The 27,150-nt window shown below is 31.1% G+C and overlaps 2 protein-coding genes and 1 long non-coding RNA gene across 4 annotated transcripts; 2 read left to right on the top strand and 1 right to left on the bottom strand.

Annotated features, from left to right (window-relative positions):
* Positions 1-1,515: 1,515 nt before the first annotated feature.
* Positions 1,516-15,748, top strand: LOC25500367 (putative leucine-rich repeat receptor-like serine/threonine-protein kinase At2g19230). Its single transcript, XM_039828751.1, has 11 exons — positions 1,516-1,543; positions 7,827-7,916; positions 8,023-8,569; positions 8,936-9,399; positions 10,571-10,708; positions 12,942-13,076; positions 13,196-13,423; positions 13,775-13,831; positions 14,468-14,530; positions 14,604-14,793; positions 15,223-15,748. The coding sequence occupies exons 1-11, from the start codon at positions 1,516-1,518 to the stop codon at positions 15,626-15,628; spliced, it is 2,346 nt and encodes a 781-aa protein (XP_039684685.1). The 3' UTR covers positions 15,629-15,748.
* Positions 15,749-17,918: 2,170 nt separating this feature from the next.
* Positions 17,919-20,786, bottom strand: LOC112417488 (uncharacterized). Its single transcript, XR_003007995.2, has 3 exons — positions 20,370-20,786; positions 18,774-18,811; positions 17,919-18,388 (listed from the first exon to the last, which is right to left on the bottom strand). It is a non-coding gene; the product is annotated as an uncharacterized lncRNA (long non-coding RNA).
* On the top strand, positions 19,203-25,842 carry LOC25500366 (probable LRR receptor-like serine/threonine-protein kinase At1g05700). 2 transcript variants are annotated; one of them, XM_013588769.3, is made up of 13 exons: positions 19,204-19,647; positions 19,756-20,293; positions 20,398-20,891; positions 21,220-21,358; positions 21,452-21,523; positions 21,750-21,821; positions 21,915-21,995; positions 22,887-23,062; positions 23,265-23,482; positions 23,654-23,780; positions 24,052-24,111; positions 24,184-24,373; positions 25,329-25,842. In XM_013588769.3, the coding sequence occupies exons 1-13, from the start codon at positions 19,500-19,502 to the stop codon at positions 25,732-25,734; spliced, it is 2,721 nt and encodes a 906-aa protein (XP_013444223.1). In that variant the 5' UTR covers positions 19,204-19,499; the 3' UTR covers positions 25,735-25,842. The 2 variants fall into 2 exon arrangements, with proteins under 2 accessions (XP_024629140.1, XP_013444223.1); XM_024773372.2 differs by lacking the exon at positions 24,052-24,111 and having other exon boundaries at positions 19,203-19,647.
* The last annotated feature ends 1,308 nt before the right edge of the window (positions 25,843-27,150 follow it).

Below are 27,150 nucleotides of genomic sequence, written 5' to 3'. Positions count from 1 at the left end.
ATAGTCAACATCCTCTAATTTGGAGATCGTGGTATAGTCAAGATCTTCATCACATTATTAAATTGAGGAGAAATTCTTTTCAGGCCTTCTCAATATATTTTAGCCCTTCAGATTATTTTTACCCTTATTCAGTAGATACGTCTTGAAGGGTTAGAAAGTTATCTTCTAGAGGGTTAGAGAGTTATCTTCTGTAAGACTCTTTAATATGACAGAACAATAAACAAAACTCCGAGCTATGCTATTTTGGTGTTTTCAAACCACTTCAGTTGCTCACCAAACCTACTTTTCATCTAATTTTTTTGATGTAACACTATATTATTTGCTTGGTTATGAACTTATGCATTTGATTTAAGTAATTTATGACTAACATTTATAGTTTGTTTAAGTTCTTTGTATACATGATTTTTTCTGTTTAAGTCCTCTTTTTTTGGGTTTTAAAGTGCATATGTTGAATATGGTTGTATATAGCCTATATCAATGTTAATTTATTGACATTCAAATCTTAGAGGGTCCGATACACAAAGAACCTTTGTAGTGTTCAATTTTTTACATATTCGAGAGATACCTCCCGTACACTTCGGTTTGTATCTCTCGGACGTTGGTTTAAAACCTTGTTTTTTCTTCTTCCGAGAGTTATGTCCCAAACCCTTTAGTTCGTAGCTCCCGGATGTTAACACATATAAAACATATACACTTCAACGATCGAGAAAAGGACTTAAACGAACAAATTATATAAACAAAGAAATTAAACAAAGTGCTATTGTTTGTTATAAAGTACTTGAACCAAATACATTTGTTCATAATCAAACAAATTACATAGTCTTACATCAAGAATCGGGTGAAAAGGAGGTTTGAAGAGCAAATGGCGTAGTTTGAAACACCAAAATAACATAGGTGACAATTTTGCTCACTATTCTATTATATAAAACAGTCCTCGAGGATATAAGTCCTCAACCTGCTAGGAGATAACTCACTGTTTTCCAAGCTTCCGGGTCTTATCTACCGAACATATATATTAGGGTTAAAAAGGAGTTCTGGGGGTCCTAAGAGATATTGAGGAGGCCTAAAAATAAAATTTTCAAATTGAGTATCACACCTAAAAACTTCACCAGAAATAAAAACGGATTCAAATCCTCTCTTTCCATTCACTCTTTCTCCATCCTTCCACAATTTGTGTCTATCTCTCTTTAAATCTTAAAAAGAAGATCAAGAGAGGGAATATATAAGAAAAGAAAATCAAGAGATTGACACAAATTATAAAAGAAAAGAGAAGAAGGTAGTGATTGAAAAAGATGATCAATCAGACAATTGAGTTTCACCAAGTATAAATTGTTTGGGAGAACTCAAATTCGATTCTTAGATGAGACAATATTTGACTAACCTATCCTTACCTCACGACTGAAATCTAAATTATCATAGCCCTTTTCCTTGAGAACCCTGGGATAACACCAAACAAAAGTAAAGAAAAAGAGGATCCAAAGGGACATAAATGTCTAAATTACATCTGTATCATCAATGGCCTCCTATTCATTTGACAGTGGAGGTATGCATATACACCTCCTCAGTTTTGAAAAATTGCGTATGTAGTAGTATTATTTCAAATTTATTCTATACTTTTCGAAAAAAAAAGTTTATTCTATATTTAACCCTCTACATGTATTTATAATTTTTTTTTTTTTGAACAAACATGTATTTATAAACTTGAATTTATAAAGACAATCAAATTAGTGTAATTAATTGGCTGATGTGTTAATTGTCGTTGAATAACTGTAATTGGCTAGAAAGAAAAATACTATCAATAAATAGATTGATTCAAGTAATAAAAGATTTGAGTCACTTATAAGCAAATAGTCAAATTTTCAATTTTGACTCTTGCATATGGAAAAAATTCGATTTTCAATATTAAACAAGAGTAAAAGTTGTGCATATAAATCAAATGGTTTAGAGACACGATTATCTATCACTTGTGTCATGTTGGTTCATGAACATGACTTAGTTTACATGTATAATGTTATGGTTAATTTATTAAGGGTAGAAGAATATTCAATAGCAACATGGAGAGATTGAACTTGGACCTCTTTCATAATACTCATTCAAAGAGTAATTGTAGAATTTATAACAACTAGCTTGGAAACCCGTGCCAAGCACGGGCTAGAACTACGACTATATTTTTTATTTTATAAAATCTAATTAAACAACAAATTCATTATTTTATACACAGAATATAAATAGAACACATCATTATCGTATTTTCGATTGTATATTATATACAAATATCAACGTTTATATAGTTATTTGGATTTTCGTATCGTTAAACAGGAATGATTTAATGGATGTAATATCGAAATATTAGTATTTAATGATGAAATATTTTACACGGATGACTAAAATTAATCACGGAGACATGAGTCTTTTTTTTTTTTTTTTATGTTCTGCATATAATTGGGGGTGTTGGAGTCTTGAGGTCTGCCACTACATATACAATTAATTGTCCCTACCCAATGAATTGTCTCTACCAGATGCCCTTATATATGGTTTCTTTCAAATTCCATGATTTATATAGCTGATACCCTTATATATACAAAGTTAATATCGTGCATACACTTGATTCATCTTATAAAATAAGTATTCAATCAATGTAGCAAATAATATAACAAACAACGACAAAGACACCAACTATCTATCACATTTTTTTAACTAAGCATATTATAAAATAATCCATCAACAAAAACACAACAGAAAAGGCTTAATTTTTAACTAAGCATATTATAAAATAACCCATCAACAAAAACAACAGAAAAGGCTTAAAAAAGGGACTACAAAATTGTCTTGTTCATAGACATAGACATAGGCACTCCAAAGAACATAAAAAAAAAAAAAAAAAACAGATATATAGCAGATTGTATAAAAACTGAAGCAAAACATTTAGTTGATAATATGGTCTCTGAAAGAGTACGGCTTACATTAGGAAAAATGAGAAAGATCAGATGAATACTAGCATTATAAATAAAATTAAACATAGTATGAGAATATTGGAGTTGCTCTATGAGATAATAAAAAATCTGAAGTCTCAGTAGATAAACACCTTAATTTATCAGACAATGTTAATTTCAGAGCCTAAGAGAAGGTATTGCAACTATTGCAATTGGTCATGATATTTCAATACCATAGAAATTCCATTAACGTCAGCCTGTGTACATATGAATGATACCACGTCACCTGAGGCACAAAACCATCACCTGAAGGTACATGAGACCAAAAATATTGTCAATAAGGGATAAAAAATATTACTTCATATAACATATTAGCCTCTATAACAAATTGATCACTCAGCCTATTCTTTGCACAACAATAAATGTCATTAGATTTTATACAATGAAATAAGAAGTGTGATCTCAATTATTAGTTGCAGAATTGTAGTTTATCTACATGACCAATCCATTAATCTTTCTTTACGCAACTATTAGAATGATTTCAAGTAGCAACAACCAATACATATCCAAATAAAAAATATATATTACAACGAAGTTTAAAAGAGAGAGAAAAAAATCATACCCACCTGCATCATCAGGAACGACCAGTTAAACATTCCGAAAAACATACATTACATGATTAGATCTATGTGATAACTCGTTAGAACTTGAGTTTCATATGACGATCTTGCGTATTTGGACAACATACATTGAGATGTACAATATATAGAACTTGAGTTTCATATGACGATCTTGCGTATTTGGAAAACATACATGGAGATGTACAATATATAATGGATTTATATGAGAAATTGAATAAGTTTTCAGAATATGGAGCCATATTTCTCCAATGGAAACTAATATACAAATATAAAAATAAAAAATAAAAAAATTAACCCCATAATCTATTACCATGAAAATAAAAATACACAATACATTTTTTTTGGGAGAAATAAAAATACATAATACATTTTTTATGGGAGAATGATGAAAATGATGAAAAACAAATTGTCTATATATAGGGAAAAAAAACATGTATTAATTTACAAATGAGTCATGATCCATTTTGATTGGCTCATGAAAAACAAATGAGTCATATTGTATAAATAAAGGAAGCAATCTGAAATATGAAATTGAAAAATATGACCGAAGTTAAGGCATATTGTTTTTTTTTTCTGAAATTGAAAAATATTATTGTAATGTTTTTTTTCTTTCTTATTTATGAATATAAAATATTATTGGAAGCAATATGAAATCTGAAATTAAAAAATATGACCGAAGTTAAGGCATATTGTTTTTTTTCTGAAATTAAAAAATATTATTGTAATGTTTTTTTTCTTTCTTATTTATGAATTTATGAATCCATACAATTGTGCTAATTTTTTTTCTTCCATGAATTGAGGCATATATTTCCACCGAAGTTAAAGGCAAAGAAAACATATCAATGATTTCTAAATAAGTTTTTGATTTCTTTTCAATGCATCCTTAAAGTTGATTATAATTGTCAATAAATTTTTTAATTGATAGTCACAATAAGGTCATAATGTTTATTAAAAAAAAAAAAAACCTTAACTTATGTTTCGTACATAGGGTGTGTATATTCCCTAAAAAAAAAAACCTCAAAAAAAACCATAACTTTTTTGGTTGCAATCATGATTTAATCGTAATAATCGTCCGAATATTTACAAATGATATTAATTAATTTTAATAATTTTTTAATTATTTACGACAATTCTGTCTAACTTTATCTGTTTAAAAAACAATGAATTATGCTAATCTTTTTGTCCTTTCTGTTTATGAATCCATACAATTGTGCTATTTTTTTTTCTTCCACGAATTGAGGCATATATTTTCACCGAAGTTAATGCAAAGAAAACATGTCAATGATTTCTAAATAAGTTTTTGATTTCTTTTCAATGCATCCTTAAAGTTGATTATAATTATCAATAATTTTTTTAATTGATAGTCACAATAAGGTCATAATGTTTATTAAAAAAAATAAGAAAACCTTAACTTATGATTCGTACACAGGGTGTGTATATTCCCTAAAAAAAAAAAACCTCAAAAAAAACCATGATTGTTAATAACCTCAAAACCTCAAAAGAATAATAAGAAAACCATAAAAAAACCTTTGGTTTCCATAAAAAAAATAGTGCAAATATTCGTTAAGGCAAATAATTCTAAATAATTGTTAATTATCTCGTTTTCAATGCATAGTTAAGGCAAATAATTCTTCCTTTAAAATAAAAAATATTCCTTAAAATGAATCATTGCGATTATCAAATATTATAAAAATATTCCTTAAAATGTTGGTGTGTAGATAAAGAAAATATTAAATGCAATTATGATTCTTTCACTAATTCTTTTACTAATAGGATGCCAAGTGTACTTTTAAAAAAAAATAGTACAAATATATATAATAAAGATAAAGATACTCAAAGTCACATCCAACGACTCAGTTACTTGAAGTCATCTATGGGTCATCTGAATCAAACAAACAAAGAAGATTCATGTTGTTGTTTGATAATGTTGCTCTTTACTCGAGTCACTAGCCTCTGCTAATCGACCAGCTCTGCTTCACCACCCATTTCCTCAAAATTACTAAGGCAAATTTGCTCATTTTTCCATGGAAAATTCTCCTAACCAAGCCATGTATTTCTCTATCTGATGTATTTGATTTGACTAGCATATATCTAATACATTCATTTAGACACATTTCTCAATATAATTTTTGTGATTAATTTATTTTTAAAAATTACAAACATTTATTTTTTATTTACTTATAAAATGAATATGTTAATTTTAAAAAATAAATCAATTAATTATAAACTGTATATTGAAAAATACCTAAATCAAATTTATTGCTAGGAAGGCATACATATATAGTACTAATATTTTTACGAATATTGCAAAATCCAACTGATTAATTGCAAAATCCAACTGATTAATAAATAAAAATATTTATTAATTCAAGTTGATAGAGTACATCAATATAATACAAATTCAAAGTCGTTAAAAACAAAAAAGATGAATCTCCGAACAAACTCACGACATCCAAGTTAATAGTATAAAACAACGAAATAGTTATGCCTGCAAATATGACTATATTCAAGTCTCTGGAATACTCATGTATATGCACTTGCTCAAAGCTAATATCTCAACCTGAATCAAACAAACACCACACTAGAACGAGAAATAAAAAACACACCGCACAAATACGAGAAATAAACAAACAGAGACGTGCAAAGATAAAAATTTCATAAAAACAAACGAAAGAAGACTAAAAATATGTGGGAATTGCTTATTTAACCAAAAAAGAAGGAAAAACAATTCACATGGGTGATTTTGGTGGTTAGATTCTATAATTGAGAAACAATTTGTAAACATATTGGATAGTGAAATCTACGTGAATGAAATTCAGGAAAAAGGTAGAAAGTAAGTGTGCTCCTATGGAGAGCTTGTTGAAATTGATTATCTATAACATTTTGTATTCCTTTGTAAAGAACTCATTTAATGGGTTAGAGATCTTTTTTTTTTTTTTTTTTTTTAAAATGTAGGTCATTGTTGGGTCGAATGTGGTAAACAAAATTTTGGTGTGTTGTTCCTCTACTTTCTACCCTTTATATTGTTGTTGTTCTTTGGTTCAATTTTGGTTTTGCTTTACACTTGATTGTTCAATTAGATCTAGATATGCTGTTGTTGCTTTAGACTGTTTGATTATTGATTGTTATTTATATTTGTTCCACACATATAAGTTTATTGATGTTAGTTTTGAGTTTGAATTTACAACATTAATATTTAATCGAAAAATGATTCATTAACATGTCTGATTGACATTAATATTTAATGGTTAATTTTTTGAGGGGACAAATAACTTATTAGCAGAAAATATTGAATTCGTATTTTGATAATTCTCTTTAATGGTTTCTCTTTTGCCTAATCTTAAAAATGCGCAAATCATTTGATAGATAACTCTCGAACGACATTCTTTTAAATTTTAAAGACTTGGAAAGATAATTTTCAAAAGGTTTTTTCTTTTCATGATAAAGAGCAAATAGGAATGCCAAATGAGGAACCTAATATATCGTACTCTTTGAGCAGCCCAACACAAAAGAGAGAACTCCCCGTCTAAGATTAATTGTAGAATACTCATCAACCATACTTGGTGATTTGGAGTCATCCCTGGGTCTTCTGAATCAAACAAAGAATATTATATTCTAGTGGTTGTTTGATAATGTTGCTCTCAATTTCACTGGCTAGCTTCAGTAAATTGACTGACTAATCTTCACCACCTCTTTCCTCAACATTATCTTGCTTTGCCTTCCTTATACGCTAAAATTTGCACCACACAATATTTTTCTATGGAAAATTCTCTCTCACACACACACATATAGACTAGCATATAACCCAGTCAATTCTTCTAGACGTATTTCTTAATATAATTTTTTTTGATTTATTAATTTTTGCAAATTATAAATATTTATTTTTCATATTTTTGATTTACTTATAAAATGAATATGTTAATTTTTAAAAATAAATCAATTAATCATAAATTGTATATTGAAAAGGAACTAGAGCAACTTTATTAGTATTTTGAGAAATGGAGAAGATCCTAACCCAGTATATTTGTATAAAAATATTTTGCAAAAATATTCAATCATAGTATATGATATATAGATATTTTTAAAAAAGAATATTAAAACATGACACAAATATATATATATTTTTGAAGGAAAACATGACACAAATATTATTGACTGCTTAAATTGAAGTGGAATGCAACTCTCTAGCAGTATATATGCTTCCTTGCATAGTATTAGTATTCATCATTCATAAATTGTATCCCTAATGAAGCAAACAATAATGAGAATGTTACTGAATTTTCTTTTAGCATTGCTTGGTGTTCTTACTATTTGGTTTTGATACAAGCTCAGGATCAATCAGGTTGGGTTATTAATTTGTATATAGTTGCTTTATGTCACATATCTAGTTGTTACTAAATATTATTATAGCTGATATTTTCTTTGTTCCTACATATATATTATCTCAGGATTCATCAGCATAGATTGTGGCCTACCTGAAAATTCAAACTACACTGAGAAGATCACAGGCATAAACTACATATCAGATGCAGAATTCATAGATACAGGTGTAAGTAAGAGTATATCACCTGCAGAGATGATTACTCATCAACAACAACTACATTTTGTACGGAGCTTTCCAAGTGGAGTTAGAAACTGTTACAGAATAAATGTAAACATGGGTGTTCAATATTTAATCAGAGCTACTTTCCTTTATGGAAACTATGATAATATAAATGAACCACCACAATTTGATCTTCATTTTGGACCTAATGTGTGGGATACGGTGTTGTTATCCAATGCATCACGCCCCACAATCAAGGAGATCATTTACATTCCATCAAAAGATTACATACAACCATGTCTTGTTAAAACAGGCAAAGGGACTCCATTCATTTCAACTATAGAATTGAGGACTTTGGGCAATGATTCTTATATCGGAGACTCAAAAAAACCAGTAATATTATCACACTTCATGAGATATGATTTAGGTTCCATCACAAACTTAGAATACAGGTAACAATATATATACATTGGATAGACTCAGCTGTAGTAACACATTATATTTGAATGATCTCACCAATAATTCAAGTCATAGTGAAAGCTTTTACCAAAAATGTTGCCAATACCCTAGCAACTCAAAAAACAAGAACAATCAAAAAACAAGTGTGGAGTATTTTCTTCAACCTCACAACCACAGGCACAAAAATAAGAACTGAAATTTATCATTCAGTGGTACCTTCTTATTCCTTTGTCAGAAGTCTGCTAATAAAAAATATCCAAGCAAAAAAGAGATAACCTTAGTCATACCATGTTATTCCAAATAATCTCACAAAAGGAGAATCTTTCATATTATGTGCTAACTTTATTATTTATTTACAGGTACAAAGATGATGTTTATGACCGCATCTGGTCGCCTTATGAATCAAGTGATTGGAGACGATTAAGCACCTCACTTAACAATAATGCTCTAGCTCAAAATAGTTATAAACCACCAGCAATTGTGATGACCACAGCGGCTACACCAGTAAATGCTAGCGCCCCTTTACAATTTCATTGGTATGCAGATAGTGTAAATGATCAATACTACCTCTACTTGTACTTTAACGAGGTTGAGAAGCTGGCTGGAAATAAAACTAGAGCGTTCAATATCACACTGAATGACGAGTTTTGGTATGAACCTGTGGTGCCAGCTGTCATATATACTACAACACATATGACTGGAGCCAAAAGGTATCAATTTTCCCTTATTAAGACAGAGAATTCAACCCTTCCACCCATCCTCAATGCCTATGAGGTTTATAAAGTAAAACAATTCTTACAACCAGAAACTCAACAAGATGATGGTAAGCTAGCCCTCTAGTTTATCTCAACAACATACTATCTACGTCCCTAAATTCACAATTCTCTATATTTTCAACTACTTTAATTATTTTTTTACCAACTCAACATATCCTTAATTATCTTACATCTTTTTCTGCAATATGTAATAAATATTATGATGCAAACATAATTTAATTCTCCCTCTTGAACGGTAAACTTGTAAATCAATACAAATACTCTATCGGTTCAAAATTGTATGACGTTTTGGACATATCACACATATTAAGAAATGTAATTAATATTGTGTAGAAAAAAGATATTATGAGTTGTTTTACAAAATTGCCCTTAATAAATAATATGAGAAAGATAAATGAAAAAATTGAAAGAAGAGATAATAATAAATAGTTAAAGTTATAATTGGAAAAATAACATTAATGTTGCATTGGTATTGTAAAGTGACATATAATTTAGGACAAAATTTTTCATCTAAAGCGACATACAATTTGAGACGGAGGGAGTAGTAAACAAATTTAATACTGGTGTTAACTTTCTTAATTTGTGTATTTGTGGATGATCTGTTTAAACAAATTTAATACCGTCACCGTCTTAATTGACACTTTAACATTTTTATTTTATTTTATTTCAAATTTATTTTATTTTATTTTATTTTAAAATAATTATCATTTTAGAATACCAATACCAATACATTATTTATTATTATTTTTTCACTAATATACCCTTATTTATTAAGTTTCATTCAACTTAACTACTCTATTAACTACAATTAATAAAGATATTTTAGTAAATAATACTAATTTTACCATTAAAATATACACAACTAATAATTTTCTTAAAAACTATGCAGAACCATAAAATGACCATTAAAGAGACCAAGGGAGTACTAGTATTATTAATACAAATAGTAAACAAATTTAAGAGACTTCTCATGACCCTATAGTATGGGAAATACTACCTCGTGTCTTTAAGGTAGAAGTTAAAAAGTTAAAGATAAAAGTATTTTCTTGCAGCTTGTGTATTCAATAATATATTAAAAAAGTTTAATAATTTATATTTTTAATATAAAATTTATTTCTTATTTCCTTTTATAGTTCCTTAGCTTGTTTCCTCTTACAAGATTTATGTGCAAATTGACTTTGATTCCTTTTGAACTGTTTTTTGAATACAATATACTAGTTGATACTATCACAAACATCAAGAAGACTTATGGGGTGGCTAAAAATTGGCAAGGAGATCCATGTGGCCCTGTGAAGTATATATGGGAAGGCCTAAACTGCAGCGTTGATGGATATAACCCCCAAGAATCACATCTTTGTAAGTCTACTATCCCTTGAATAAGCCATGTATAAATTCAAGGGTTAATGGTGCTTTACTCCTTGTAATATAGGTCATTTTTGATCTTCCCCTCTGTAAAATATTTTTTTTGATTTACTCCCCTGTAATTTTTATTTTTTTTGGAATACCCCCTAATAGGTCATAAAAAAAAGACCTATTAAGGAGGTATTCCAAATTTTTTTTTTTACAGGGGGTAAATCAAAAAAAATATTTTACAGGAGGGAAAACTAAAAATGATCTATATTACAAGGGGGTAAAGCACCATTAACCTTAAATTCAATTATTGAAATTATATTTGGAAATGGAACCAGGAATTTGTCTTCAAGTGGACTCACAGGGCAGTTAACATATCCTATATCAAAGCTCACTATGTTGCAGTACTTGTGAGTACCTAATTTCATTTGGTTAAATATATAGCGACCTATGGTATGTTTGGATGAATTGTTTTGGCTTTGAGGGAAGGCTATTTTTCTTTTTTAAGTTAAGGAAGCTATTAAATATGAATAAATCAAGTTTGATCCATATGTTATATGACTATCTATCATATTATTACTTAAATTTTTTAAAATATCAAACATATACTTTTTTTTTTTTGGATCAAAGCTAGAAAAATAAAATTGCTAAGCAGGAGTAGGCTTGAACTAAAACAAATCTCAACTAAAACAAACATATATGCAAAGAAACAACTAGCTCCTAGCACATATTAAGAAACATCTCCTGACAGTCAAACATATTTGGGAATGCTTTTTATGAGACCCTTTTTGGAACGAGTTTGAATGTGCTCACTACTTATGATGCCATCAGAGCCTTTGCCTATTGCAGAGCTGCTACTCTTTCTTGACTTCCTGCTGGACTTAGGTTGGTGATGAACATCTGGTTGTGCCTCCAAGTACTTCAAAGCCACAGGGTGCATATTCATCTTTTCACCGTCAGTGTCATGATCCATAGTGTCATCTATTGTGTGGTCAGAGTCCTCCACATCGCCCCAAAATTTACTAAGAATTTAGACACTTCTTGTTTAATATATACTTAACCCTCTAAAATGCTCAATCCAAACATACCCTTAATGTCTGAGGCTCCCACCATGTAAAGTCTAGGCATCGACGCATACAACCTTACGCCTGCAAGCGGGGAGTATGTTTCTAGGATAATACCTATTTAGTTAAATGATGGAACCAAATCCATTCAATCTGAAGACCAGTCTCTCTATATCAATTGAAGATTCAAAATTGTAACTCTGCATATAAATTGTTCATTTCAGGGATTTATCAAACAATAGCTTACAGGGATCCTTACCTGATTTTCTGATACAACTGCAGTCACTAAAAGTCTTGTAAGTCCCATATTGATGCATCAAATGTAATTTCTTTGATTATCAGTATAAAACATAACCCGGGCATTACGCCTGCAAGCGGGGAGTGAGTTTCTATGATAAATCTCATTTGGTTATATGATGAAACCAAACCGGTTCAGTTTGGAAATTATTCTCTCTTTATTGGGGTTTCAAAATTGTAATTCTGCATATAAATTGTTCATTTCAGGGACTTATCAAACAATGGTTTAAACGGTCCTTTACCTGATTTCCTGACACAACTGCCATCACTAAATGTATTGTAAGTCCCATGTTGATAGATCAAATGTAATTTCGTTGACTTTTAGTATAAAAGATTAAAAAAAATGTTATATTTATTTGTCATGTGTTAGCAGAAATGTGAGAAAGAACAAACTTACAGGGTTAGTTCCAAGTGAACTCCTTGCGAGATCAAAAACAAGTTCACTATCACTGAGGTATGCCTTATACTCAAGAAACTCACATAATATTCAAGAAAAATAAAGATTTGCAATAAAGCTTTTCAGTATAAAGTTAATATGTTAGTTAATTTTTTATGATAACTATAGAGCGAATTTGTGCATATAATTATAAGCTCATTTCACTCATTTTATTTTCCTGTAATCTTAACAACAATCAATTCAACAATAATAATTTGTGTAGATAAAGGTTTGAAATATCAGAATGCCATTACTGTTGTAGCAGTTTTATCAAATAGTTTAATTCTTAATTCTTGCTTTTATTTTTTCTAACTGTTTAGCTTTTGTTTAAATTGTTCAATCATTAGTGCAAAAATTCGCCAATTCTGTCCCAAAAAAAATTCATATATCACCAATGATATGATAAATAATATCTAAGCACCTTTGACTTCTTTCAGTGTAGATGATAATCCTGATCTTTGTATGACGGCACCATGCAGAAAGAAAAATTTAACTGTACCACTTATTGCATCATTTTCTGCATTAATTGTTATCCTATTGATTTCTCTTGGATTTTGGATATTCAGAAGACAGAAAGGTACTTATTTGTGACATCATTTTTTGCTCAATAATTTAATGAGCATTTCTTTAAAATCATGCGTAATTTTTTCCAAATCCTTGCATATCATCATTCAATTTTCTTTATCACTGCTGTAGTTACGTCTTCAAATTCTAAAAAAAGGGGTTCAATGATATCAAAGCATGAAAGATTCAGTTATACTGAAATTCTCAATATTACTGATAACTTCAAAACCATTCTTGGAGAAGGAGGTTTTGGAAAAGTTTACTTCGGCATTCTACAAGATCAAACTCAAGTAGCTGTTAAGAGGCTTTCGCTATCATCAATGCAAGGTTATAAGGAATTTCAATCAGAGGTTAGCCATTGTATTCAAGTTTTAAAAAACCAACATACCCAATTTTGATTTTAGTTAAGTAAAATTTATGTGCACCTCACAAATCAAACAAGACACCTTGGTCCTATTATTGGTGTGTTATTTTTTATTCGCACGCCCTTTTTAGTTTGTGTGCAGATATAATTCTTGAGTTTTTTTTTTTTTTTTTTTTTTTTTTAAATATTGGCTTTTGAACCAACAATTTACATTAAGAATCATGCATTATTTTCACGGTTAACTTTGTTAGATACAAAATTTAAAATGCAGGCACAACTTCTAATGATTGTTCATCATAGAAATTTGGTCTCTCTCATCGGATATTGTGATGAAGGTGAAATCAAAGCATTGGTTTATGAATACATGGCCAATGGAAATCTCCAACAACACTTACAAGGTAATTGTTGAGTATGACTCATATATAGACACAAAAGACGGGCAAGGGGCGGCGGGACTAAGCTAGCAGAGCATCAAGAAGCTCCCTTCGACCCTGCCCATGCGTTTTTCCCGAACGTGTGTTAGGCCCAACTGTTGTTGTAGGTGACTGGGGCTGCATCCCCCCCACCTCGGTACGGTTCAGAGATATATTGTTGTAATTTGGACTGTAGTACTACATATATTGTGTTATGTCTTGTAACACTTTAAAATCTAATTCCCTAGGGTAATATACAAAAGTATAGCTGCTCTATAGTCGTAGAGGTAGGCATAATTGACCGAACTGCATAAACAACCGATCATGCTTCATTGTTTACGATTTGAATTTTTTTAATATTCAGTTACTAGTTGATGTTCTAACAATAATTTATATTTTGTTCGTAAGTAATTTAGCAATGTCAGCATCCATAATAGATTTGGTACAAGAACCCTTTTTTTTTTTCATTAACTAAACTGACAAAACATTAATGGAGGAGAAATACAAACCTAGCCTAGGTAAACTTTTTACTACACAATAGTTTATCGTAATAACAAGGATTTTGAGTAAGGCAGGGTCAAGGCAATATTCAGAGTTTCAAGACTAATGCCTATAATTTGCATGCAGCGGAAACTTCAAATATCTTAAAATGGAATGAGAGACTTAACATTGCAGTTGATGCAGCAAACGGTAATGTACTATTTATGGCAACTTCTTTCTTGTATAGCCTACCCTTACATTGAACTCAGTGTGAATTTTTCAGGATTGGATTATCTGCATAATGGATGCCAACCACCTATTATGCATAGAGATTTGAAGCCGTCCAACATATTACTAGATGATAACATGCATGCCAAGATTGCTGATTTTGGTCTAAGTAGAGCTTTTGATAACGATATTGATTCTCAAATACTCACGCGCCCTGCTGGTACACTTGGTTATGCTGATCCTGAGTAAGTGCTAATATAAAAAATCGAGTTAGATTAATTAATCGTATTATAGCATTTTTGCATAATTATTCATTTCTAGCATTGGATTTTATAACTTTGACAGAAATCCTTTTTAATTAAAAATTATTGTGCCAAAAACTTGTTTAATACAATTTTTGCGTGCTTGGAGTTGCGAAAAGATGATTATACAAAGATTTCATTGGCCAGAATTATGTAACAGATAGTGTGCAGAAAGTTCTTTTGCTAAAACATTTATTATTGATTGAATTTGGATGCAAAATTTTGATGCTAAATAGCAGAAATAAATTTACCAATGTGCTTCTTGTTGTTCTTGGTCAATAATTTGTGTAATCCAAGAATAGATTGAAAAGAAGCAAAACATAATAAGCTTAAGGAGTACTTATGCAGTTTATTTGTTTCTTTCCTTAATAGATATCAGCGAACGGGAAACACAAATAAAAAAAATGATATCTACAGCTTTGGGATAATTCTATTTGTGTTGATAACCGGGCGTCAAGCAATAGTAAGAGCAGCTGGAGAAAATATTCACATACTTGAATGGGTTATTCCCATAGTTGAAGGAGGAGATATTCAGAAAGTTGTTGATCCAAAGTTGGAGGGTAAATTTAGCATCAATTCATCAAGAAAATTTCTAGAGATTGCCAAATCATGCATTTCACCAACTTTAGCCGAAAGGCCGGACATAAGCCAAATATTGGCAGAACTGAAGGAGTGTTTATCTTTGGAGATGGTTCAGAGACACGAAGAAAGCGAAAACGATGTAATTGAAATGTCTTCTTCATCATTTCAATCAGTAACCGCCCCCTTTCCTAGGTAACTACCATATGTCATTTCTTCCACCTATTCACTGTCCCTCGTTTGTACAAAATATATAATAATAATTTGTACTTTTGAAGTTTCATGGAACAAATTAAGGATTATAATCTCATCATATATATAAAGCATTGCTTATCATATATATAATTGATGGCATGCCAATTAAGAATGTGTAACTAAAATCTTTGTAAAATTGATTGAGATGTGTGAGAGTGAACTACTCTTTTTAGCAAAAGCTGGTAATATCTCTCTATTATACGCATCAAATCTCTTGTCTATAATGTCCAAATACATCATTAATCATTGTTTCCATTGGATATTCACAATAACATATCTCTTGCACATGATTTTAATTTCTAAAAGATGCTGACTAGCTTGTCTCTCACCATTAAGATTCTATCCGACATAGTTTTTTGAGAACTGTTGAAATTTTAAGTGATCCTTGACTATTCCTCGTGTATGATATTTCGCATGTGGACATGGACATTGTATCTTCAATAATTCCATCCTCAAAAGCAAAATCTAAAAATTTACTTAAGTCAGTTAAGTATTTCGTATTTTGTCGTTTCTTACTAATTCATGAATTATTCATAATTAACACAAGATTAAAAGTTATACCTACTACAAATTAGAGATAAAACATATATTTCAGAAAACAAAAGCAAATCAAAGAAATCTTGCACAAATTGACCGTTGAGTCCTAGATAGTCTCTTGACATATCACTCAGCAATAGGGATATCCTGTTGTAAATCTGTTAATGGGAATGGGAAATGTGAGCCCTGGACCCTTGCGAAGACATTTCGTCCTGCTGCAAAACCGCTTCTACCATTCCACTTTAGTTTAGATATGTTTGGAGGAGGAGGTACTTGTTGAATAGGGGTGGTAGGGGTGGTGGTGTGTTGGACCATGAAACAGTGAACCTATCTCTAGGATTGAAGACTTTTTTTATGTAAAATGCTTCAGGCTCTTCAAAATGCTTATTCGGATGATCTTTTGGTGTCCTTGGACATCATTGGATTTGAACTACACTCATCTTGTCCTTGGTCGTCATTAGGATTTGAACCAAGGTAAGAGAAGGGAAAAATCGATAAACCAGAAAGTAAGATTAGAAAGGAAGGATAAAATACCTTTTTGGTGGCCGATGATACACCCTTGAAGAGTAATCATGTTGAAAGGATTGACAAAGGGATCCTGATGAACAAGAAAAATAAGCTATCGAAAAGCTTAAACCTTCTTTATGCCAATCCTATCAACCTATTAACTTCGGCTACATTAAGAGGATTTTGCTGATGCTTGGGACCACATATTCATCACCAAAGGAACTATGCTGTCAAATTCCAAATTTCTTAGCCACACTCTAAGGATTGTAGTATTCTTTTGAAGTCTTGTTATTCCTACTCTTCGGTTGCAAACTATAGAGCAAATCCAAGATGGACCACATTCTTTTAATAAGACTGGGTTCCAATTGGCTAAAATTTTGGGCAAAGAAGATGGATGATTCACCACTGAGAAGGCAAAATTATTGTGGGCTAGTGCTCTCCCTAATGCTTGTCCCTCTTAAGGAATCAACCTGGGATCAAATTTATTATCCAAGAATTTCAGGAAACCTAACCGAAACTAAAGTCAGAGGAACCAAATCTAGGGGTCCACTCTCATTCTTTTTATTTTATTTTTATTTATAAAAAGCCGAGTTAGAATTGTATACAAAAAACGGTATACAGTGGACATACTTAAAGACCCCCAAAGCTATAATCATGTTGGATTTCAATAAGGGAACATATAGTTTCCTGAACGACTGCTATAGAACCAATATAAACAAAAAATTATGCTCCATAAAAGCAACGTGGATGGAAATGTCCCTTGAAAAAGTAAGCCTAGAAGGAGAATGGGAGCAGGGGCGGATGTAGAGTGAAACATGGTTGTATCATTGGTTGCAAGAGCCTCAACCCGTAATATAAAATGTCTAGATCCGCCCCTGAATGGGAGTATCATTGATTGCAAGAGCCTCAACCCGTATGACCTACAAGCCAAGTAAGGCAGCCTTCTCAATAAGATTATGGATATGCCCCAAAGGAAGATAAAAGAGTTAGCACTTACGGTGATGTTGTTTATGATATTTTAGTGGCCTAATGCAAATCTACAATATGAGATCTAACTAATAAATGTATAAAAAAATTTGAATTCTCAATGTATGAAAATAATTTGCTTGTTAAGTTATAAAGAAAATATTCTTTCAAAAAAAAAAAAAAAGTTATAAAGAAATTATCATACTTCATACAAAAATAGACCGTTAATTTTTGTTTTTTATTTTTAATTTTGGGACCCAAATTTTAGACTTATTTTTTTGGGTCTAAGACGGTCGTCCTCTTCGCTCTGTCTCTGATACGATGTTAGGAGAGGATGCCATGCTCTGCTGAACTTCACGTGATAGCATGATCATCTCCTAGATACACCATCTCCTCCAAACATAATCTTTAGAAACTTCAACCCCATAAATCCAATCCAAATAATCACAAGATATGTTCTGAACTCACTCGACTTTCTTTTGAAAGTAAACCAATTATAATAAAAAGGAAGTTCAGAGATGGCAGGTTCGAAAAAAGAACGTCTTAGAAGTCATGTCATCGGCAAGTCTGATAAAGAATGCCTTAAAAAAGACCAAGCTTCCTTTATGCATCTTTTAGTTTAGTATCTCCAAACCTAAAAAAGACTGAGCTTCCTTTCTACATCTTTTCAACACTTAGTGTGTCTTTGGTTTTGCTGCGACAATAATTCAGTTTGTTAGAATTGATTTTTATTTGAGGTGACTTTAACTTAAATGGACTTATATATGATACATTAAGTAAAATTGCTTCTTATCGATTTATGTTTAGATAGTTTGGATTGAAATTACTTTTGGATGGGTAGTTATCAAAATAGGTTTTAATAGTAATATTTTTTATTTTTTTTGCAAAGATCAATCCGCTCAAGGTAATTGAAATTTATTTAAATGATATTGAAAACTATATTTCATTTCCATTTATTATTTATTTCGTATTAACAAGAAGAATCATTAATTTTATAAAGTAATGAAATGAACAATTAATAACAAACATATTATCTAAAATAATTAAATTAAATTAACATGATTAGTAAAATTAAGTACCTTAATAGAAATAAAAGAAATAAGCATGGCTGATGGCTCTGCATAAGAAATAATTTGCCATAGTAAGTTAAGTCTAAAAAACGTAAGTATGGGTCACCGTTCAGACATATGTAATAATAAAATAGACAAACAAGCAAATAGTATTAAATTATTGTCCAACAAAAAGATGTGGAATATATTCGATTTTGCTCAGAGACATCTAATACGAGCTTCAAACTAAATCAATTGTAGAGTCTCTGAATCAAATAGCCTCTAATGAAACCAAACATTGTAGAATATTTAATATTTAGTGTGTGTCTCATCCAACCCCGGAAACATTGTAGACATGTTATATTGAGAGACATTTCCTAATATAATTTTGTGATTAATTTGTTTTTAATTATAAAGAGTCTATCCAATGACTTTACTTTTATAAAGTTTCCCAAAATATTCAAACATTATTTTTAAGTAGATAGGAATAAAACACTCATTTTTATCCTTATATACTTGAAACAAACGCCCCATTAATGGGATTTAGTTTTTGATATTTGGTTTGTTAATCCTCCGGTCTATGGAGGAAATGTACCCGAGTAACTCAAGTGTAGTCGGGAGATAAGTAAAGTTTGATTAATAATTGTTTCTTCCAGAAATCGAATTCAGTTTTTCCGAACGACGGGTGTGTGTCTCTAATAAGATAAACTCCAAGGAAAGGAATCTGACGTAAATAACTAACAGCATTGTGTATAAATGCTTCCTTGCATTATCATTTATACAAGGATGATGATAATGTTACCCCATTTTCTTACTATATTGCTTGGTGTCCTTACTATTTTGGCTTCGATACAACCTCAGGATCAATCAGATTTGTTTATGAGGATCTTCAAAAACAAATCAGGTTTGTTTATGAATTTGTCTATACCTGCTTTATGTCACATAGTTGTTACTAGTAATTATTTTTGTAGATGAAGTTATCTTAATTTGTTCCTCAATTTATATGTATCAGGATTCATTAGCTTAGATTGTGGTCAACATGAAGATGTGAAATATTCTGGGTTGCGGACAGGCGTAAATTATATTTCAGATGCCAAATTCATACATACTGGTGTAAATAAGAGGATAGCACCGCCACCTATTATTCCACAGGAACTACAACATGTGAGGAGTTTTCCTAGTGGAGTTAGAAACTGTTACAGAATAAATGTAACAAGTGGTACTAAATATTTAATCAGAGCTTCTTTTTATTATGGAAACTATGATAATCTAAATCAACCACCAGAATTTGATCTACATTTTGGAGCTAATGTTTGGGAAACAGTAAAGTTCACTAATGTATCAGGCATCACACTCAAGGAGATCATATACACTCCATCACAAGATCACATACAACCATGTCTTGTTAACATAGGCAAAGGGACTCCATTCATTTCAGTTTTAGAATTGAGGACTTTGACAAATTCTAATTATGTCACATACTCACCTGATTTAGTATTATCACTTTTCAAGCGATGTGATTTAGGTTCCATCACAAACAGAGAATACAGGTAAGATGTAGTCAGCATATTAATTAGCTAACTTCAATATTTATATAAATAAATAACAAGAAAGTCAAGTACTGACAATTTTTTTGGCCATGTACAAACAACAGGTACAAAGATGATGTTTATGACCGCATCTGGTCGCCTTGTGAATTATCCAGTGATTGGAGACAATTAACCACCTCATTTAACATCAATGATCTATTTCAGAATGAATATAGTCCACCTGAAATTGTTATGAGCACTGCTGTTGCAACAGTAAATGCCAGTGCCCCTTTACAAATTCAATGGAATGCAGATAATGTAAATGAGCAATACTACTACTACTTGCACTTTAAGGAGGTTGAGAAGCTGGCTGGAAATGAAACTAGAGCATTTCATATCACATCAAATATCACAATCAATGACAAGTTTTTGAATAGACCCGAGATACATATATACCGGAAAGTAAGCACCATATCGAGTGCAACACCTTTGGTTGGAGCCACAAGGTATCAAATTTCTCTTTCCAAGACAAAGAATTCAACCCTTCCACCCATCCTAAATGCCTTTGAGATTTACATGTCAAAAGACTTCTCACAATCAGAAACTCAACAGGATGATGGTAAGCTGGCCCTTTAGTTTATCTGAAAAACATTCTACCTCCGTCCGTTAGTATACGACCCTTTTAATATTTTTTTTATCAACATACCATGCTGAATGTATAAATTAATTCTCTCTCATTATAGGTAAATTTATCAGACAATGCTAATAGTCAATAAAGTAAATACTACTATAAATTTTCTTAATTTCCACGATTTTGTCAACAATATACTATATTTAAAGACATAGGCAGTATAGGAATTTTTAGTGTCATTTGTGGTGTAAAGTAAACTATGTGCAAATTGGATTTAAATCTTTATTGAACTGTTTTTTCAAATACCAAATAATAGTTAATGCTATCACAAACATCAAGGATGCTTATGTGGTGGCTAGAAATTGGCAAGGAGATCCATGTGGTCCTGTGAATTATATGTGGGAAGGCCTAAACTGTAGTATTGATGGCTATAGCATTCCAAGAATCACATCTTTGTAAGTTTACCATTCCTTAAATAAACCATACATAAATTCAAGAACTTCAATTATCCTCTGACTTAAAAGTATATATGGAAATGGAACCAACAGGGATTTGTCTTCAAGTGGATTAAAAGGGCATATATCATATTCCATATCAAAGCTCACAATATTACAATACTTGTGAGTTCCTCATCTCATTATGTTAAATAAAGGGTGGCCTTGATCGGGTGTGTTCAAGCGGAGGATTTGTGAATGTTTAGGGAAGACCTTTTTTTCTTTTCTAAGTTAATGAAGCAGTAAAATATTTCTAAAAGATATTAAGTGTGATTGAAATGTTATATGAAAATATATATTATATTGTTAATTCAACTTTTTCAAAATCTGCATTTAAATTCTTTCCTTTCAGAGATTTATCAAACAATAGCCTAAATGGTCCCTTACCTGATTTTCTGACGCAAATGCGATCACTAAAAGTCTTGTAAGTCCCATGCCGATGAATCAAACGTAATTTCATTGATTATTAGCATAAAAGAAAAAAAAAGTTTCATATTTATTTGTCATGTGTTGGCAGAGATGTGAGGAAGAACAAACTTTCAGGGCTAGTTCCAACTGAACTCCTTGAGAGATGTGAAACTGGCTCACTATCATTGAGGTATGCTCTATACTTAAACCTACAAATATGTCAATTTCAATAATCTGTCTACCATTGGCCAAAGCTACAAATATGCTCTATTTGGATATTAGATTCACCACTATTAGGGAATTGGTTGGTATGAATGAGGTAGAAAAGTAGGGATCATTTGGTTGGGATGTTGGAGTAAATATTATTCGAACAATTAATTACTAACATTTATCATTCAACAAGGGAAAAAAAAACCATTTTGGTCATGATTTGTGATACATTGTCACTATATTCTTGAATATGTATCTAAGTTTCAAACAAATCTCTCTGTGTATCATTTAATAATAACTAGATTGAGACCCATGCATTGTGCGGCGTAATGATGAATTGGAAAGATATATACCCAGTTGTTAGGAAAGTTGCAACTCCTGATAAGATTAAGACATTGTCTCCTACTAAACCTAGCTTGTTAAAATTCAACCAAACTCTGGACATGTCTGAAATCAAAGCAACAAAACAAACTGGTAGCCATAATAGACAAAATTTAAGCAATCCAGTTTTAGAACCATATAAGATCAAAAGCAAAGATTATATACAATAATCTTTTAACATCACAAGAAGAACGAATAAAACCCATTCAAATACTAAACAAACTAACTAAAGACACATTATAGGGCCATAATTACTAACAAAAGATTAAAAGGTCCGATTCATAGAATTTTAGAGACCAGTGTGATGATTTACTCTATGTTTGTATATATCGTAAAGTGTATTGGTGTAAACTTACGTTACTATTTTATATGTGTTGTCCATTGTCCATTAAACAAAATAGAATATAATCTAGTAACTTAAAAGTTTGTCTTATACAAATATCAGCAATGATATGATACCTAATATTTTAGCATAAATGTCTTGTTTCAGGGTAGATGATAATCCTGATCTTTGTATGACGAAATCCTGCAGAATGAAGAAATTATCATTTTTGTTTACAAAGAGGGACAAAGCCCAAAGTGGAAAGAAGAACTTGATAATACCAATTGCATTAATTATAATTCTTTTGTTTTCTCTTGGATTTTGCATATTCAACGGACAAAAAGGTATTTCTATAATGATATTAGTTTCCGCTCAATAATTGAATGATCATTACATTGTGTTGAAGTCATAATCAAATTGTGTTTGTGGTAGAAACCTAATACTAGATGACAGAAAAAGGGTTTTGCCTCAATCTATATAGCCACACTCATGTGTAAGTTTTTTCAACATCCTTGCATTTTCATTCAATTTTCTTGATCACTGTAGCTACGTGGTCAAATTCTAGGAAAGAGGGTTCAATGAAATCAAAGCATCAAATGTTCAGCTACTCTGAAATTCTCAATATTACTGATAACTTTAAAACTGTTATTGGAGAAGGAGGATTTGGAAAAGTTTACGTTGGAATTTTACAAGATCACACTCAAGTAGCTGTAAAAATTCTTTCAACATCATCAAACCAAGGTTACAAGGAATTTCAATCAGAGGTTTGTCCTTGGATTCAAGTTATTTAGAACACAATGTATTCAATCATGATTTTACTCAAGTAATAGTTTGTACATTTTTCTTTAAGAAGTCAAACTAGCCCACCGAAGTAATAGTATTTACATTAAGAATCCTACAATATATTCCATATTTAACAGTAACTCAAAATGCAGGCGCAACTTCTAATGGTTGTTCATCATAGAAATTTGGTCTCTCTCATCGGTTATTGTGATGAAGATGAAATCAAAGCATTGATTTATGAATACATGGCCAATGGAAATGTTCAACAACACTTATTAAGTAAGATATGTTGTCTTTATTTGCCATAGTTGCAGTTTTGGTTTCCTTATTTTTGATCTTTCACAGAATTGGTCCCCCTTTAAAAATAGGTCCCTCAGTCTTATTTTTATTGACGTGCCAAGAAACTTAATCCACTTGGATAATTTCACATCAGCAGGTTTTATGTCAGTAAATAAATCGTAATCCACTTGAAAGAATTTATTTTTATGTTTTCATTGTAAAGAGTGCTTATCTAAAATTTCAAGACTAATGCCTATCTATTTGCATTCAGTTGATGCAAATATTTTAAAATGGAATGAGAGACTAAAAATTGCAGTTGATGCAGCACATGGTAATGTGCTCTTTTTGGCATGTTTCTTGTTTCTTCTACCCTTTTCATTGCACTAATTTGTTAGATTTTCAGGATTGGAATATCTGCATAATGGATGTAAACCAGCTATTATGCACAGAGATTTGAAGCCTACCAACATATTACTAGACGAGAATAAGCATGCCAAGATAGCTGATTTCGGCCTAAGCAGAGCTTTTGGTAACGATATTGATTCTCATATATCCACCCGACCTGCTGGCACACTAGGTTATGTTGATCCTGCGTAAGTACCACATGCCAATATAAAACAAAAGTTGCTTTGATTTCAATATTTTGTGGCATATAATTTGCATGAATATTCACTTCAAGACCATAACTAAACCTTAAAAAATTGGGTAGATGAATCCTCTCACTTATTTGTTGCTTTATATTCACTTTTTCACCCAATACTAGACTTTTAACATACACTTTACACACCACAACTTCTTTTAATTATTAAATGATATGCTACTACATGATTATGGCATGAAACCAATCAAACAAGAGAAAACCAGGAGATGCACCATCCAAAACAAGTAAACTGAACAAAATCAAAAAATCAATAAAAACAAGTAGCAATACTAAAGCAGGGAGGAAAAAACGAATATACTAAGATCAAAGACATGCAATAGAGTTCCCTTAGTGAGTCTTTTGCTTCACACTATTAAGAAACAACAAAATCCACAAGCTCCTTTCACAGTCTATTTTACTCACTTAGCTTTGATCTCTCAATCTTTCTAATTTTCTTTATCACAAAGTAGACAATTTATATGAAATTGCCTCACATATAAACCAATTATGCTGTACCATAAAGAATAACTTTTATCAGTTATAGCTAGTAACAGTTGTAACTAAAATAATTAATTAATGACATGCTGTAAGAACTTTCCTTCCCTAATGATGCAACATCTATTTATATCTAGAATGTGAAATTCTACAACATTTTTGCTTGTAACAAATTTTTGAAACACTACTACTAGTTTACTAAGATTTATTATAGATTGGATGTAATTTTGTTTTAGGAAAGTTGACGTAAGTTTATCAATGAGCTTAATAAAACTTTTTGGGTACTACATAAATAATATATTGACAAAATGTTGTTTATTTTTATAATATGTATAATCAAACATTAGATTAAAAAGAAACAATATTTTAGATCAAAACCTCTCATTTAGTTTATTTGTTTGTTTTCTTAATAGATATCAGAGAACAGGAAACACAAATAAAAAAAATGATATCTACAGCTTTGGAATAATTCTATTTGTGTTAATCAGTGGTCGTCACGCAATAGTAAGAGCAGCTGGAGAAAATATTCACATACTTGATTGGGTTATTCCTTTAGTTGAAAGAGGAGATATTCAAAATGTTGTTGATTCAAGGTTGCAGGGTGAATTTAGCATCAATTCAGCATGGAAAGCTGTAGAGATTGCCATGTCTTGCATTTCACCAAATGCAACAGAAAGGCCAGACATGAGCCAAATATTGGCCGATCTGAGGGAGTGTCTATCCTTAGAGATGATTCAGACAAATGATGGAAATACGAGAGTTAGAGATGAATTTGTTTCAGTAGCTACGGTTTCCGAAACCATTGTTTTAGCTAGATAACCACCATTTATAATAATATCCAGTGTCACTCCAAATGTCCTAGTACATTAGTCCTTGATGTATTATATAAAATAATTAGTATTCTTGAAGTTTTCTAGAAATAAAAAATTAGTATGTCAACTACTACAATATGAGTGATGGTTAACTAGAATCACTATTTTTCTCCTAAACTATCAGGTAGAATAATGTGCATGTAAAAACAAATATGTTGTTAGTTCTTACTCTAAACAGCAAAATTGGATAAGTACGCATATTTACTAATTATGTGTCGACTTACAATGTCACGATGAGCGATTGATACCTAATTGTCGAAAGTTTTTTTTTTTTTTTTGTAGTTACTAGCTTTTCAATTAATGTGTTATTATTATTATTTTTTTGAATCAACATAATATATTGAATCAAACCCGGCACAAGACCTGCTAAATGGGTAGGCCGGCAGTACAACAAAGGAAAACGAAAAATACGAAACTCCTAAGACAGTAAACAGCTGCTGTCACACAGAAAACAGCAAAAAACCGGAACTGCAGCGCCTGCACAATACCCAGCAGCCCTACAGCCGAACCAACAAAACCAATACCACAATTGCTGTTCCTCCAATCTCACTACAAGAAAAATGGGGTATTTCTATCGGTGTCTAAGTTTGTAAAAAGAGCTTTTTAAAAACAAAAGAAGTCAGTACAAGAAAATATAAATGGTGCTGCCACTCGTTTTAAACTATGAACAGAATGCTTGAGTAAACAACCAGTTTTCTTCCTTAAATTACACTTTGATTTTCTTGGCTGGACATCCGCTTATATTTCACTAATGGAGAAAACACAACACCCACATTATTGAGATTCTGATGCTGCAACCATTCGAAGCTCCAAGATCCGGACACAATAGGCTTCTAACACATTAATAGACACGAACTAGCTCGACCACACCCATGATGAGTCTGTTCCTTTAAAATATTTACGGTTACCTAAGAATAATCCACCTTGTTACCATTTCCTGAAGTTTAAGCTGAATTTGACTTCGCTCCATTAGAAGAATTAGCGTTGCCATCCTCAACCTGCGTAACAATTGGAGCTACATTTAAAATATTCCCATCAATAAACTGATAGTTTGGATCGAAATCACTTTTGGATGTGTAGTTACAAAAATAGGTTTTAATTGTATTTTTTTTTTCTAACCAATCGTAACATCCGCGTACAACTGCAGAGATTAATCCGATCAAGGTAATAGAGTACTGAAATGATCAATTAATAAAAAATATATTATCTAAAATAAATAAATTAAATTAACATGATTATTAAATTTAAGCACCTTCATACAAATAAAAAATATAAGCGTGGCTGATGGCTCTGGATAAGAAATAATTTCCCATATAGTAAGTCAAGTCTAAAAAACTTAAGTTTGGGTCACCGTTCACACATA

This window comes from Medicago truncatula, chromosome 8, assembly GCF_003473485.1.
Source record: "Medicago truncatula cultivar Jemalong A17 chromosome 8, MtrunA17r5.0-ANR, whole genome shotgun sequence".
In the NCBI taxonomy this organism is placed as follows: Eukaryota; Viridiplantae; Streptophyta; class Magnoliopsida; order Fabales; family Fabaceae; genus Medicago; species Medicago truncatula.
This window is presented reverse-complemented; position numbering and strand designations above follow the sequence as displayed.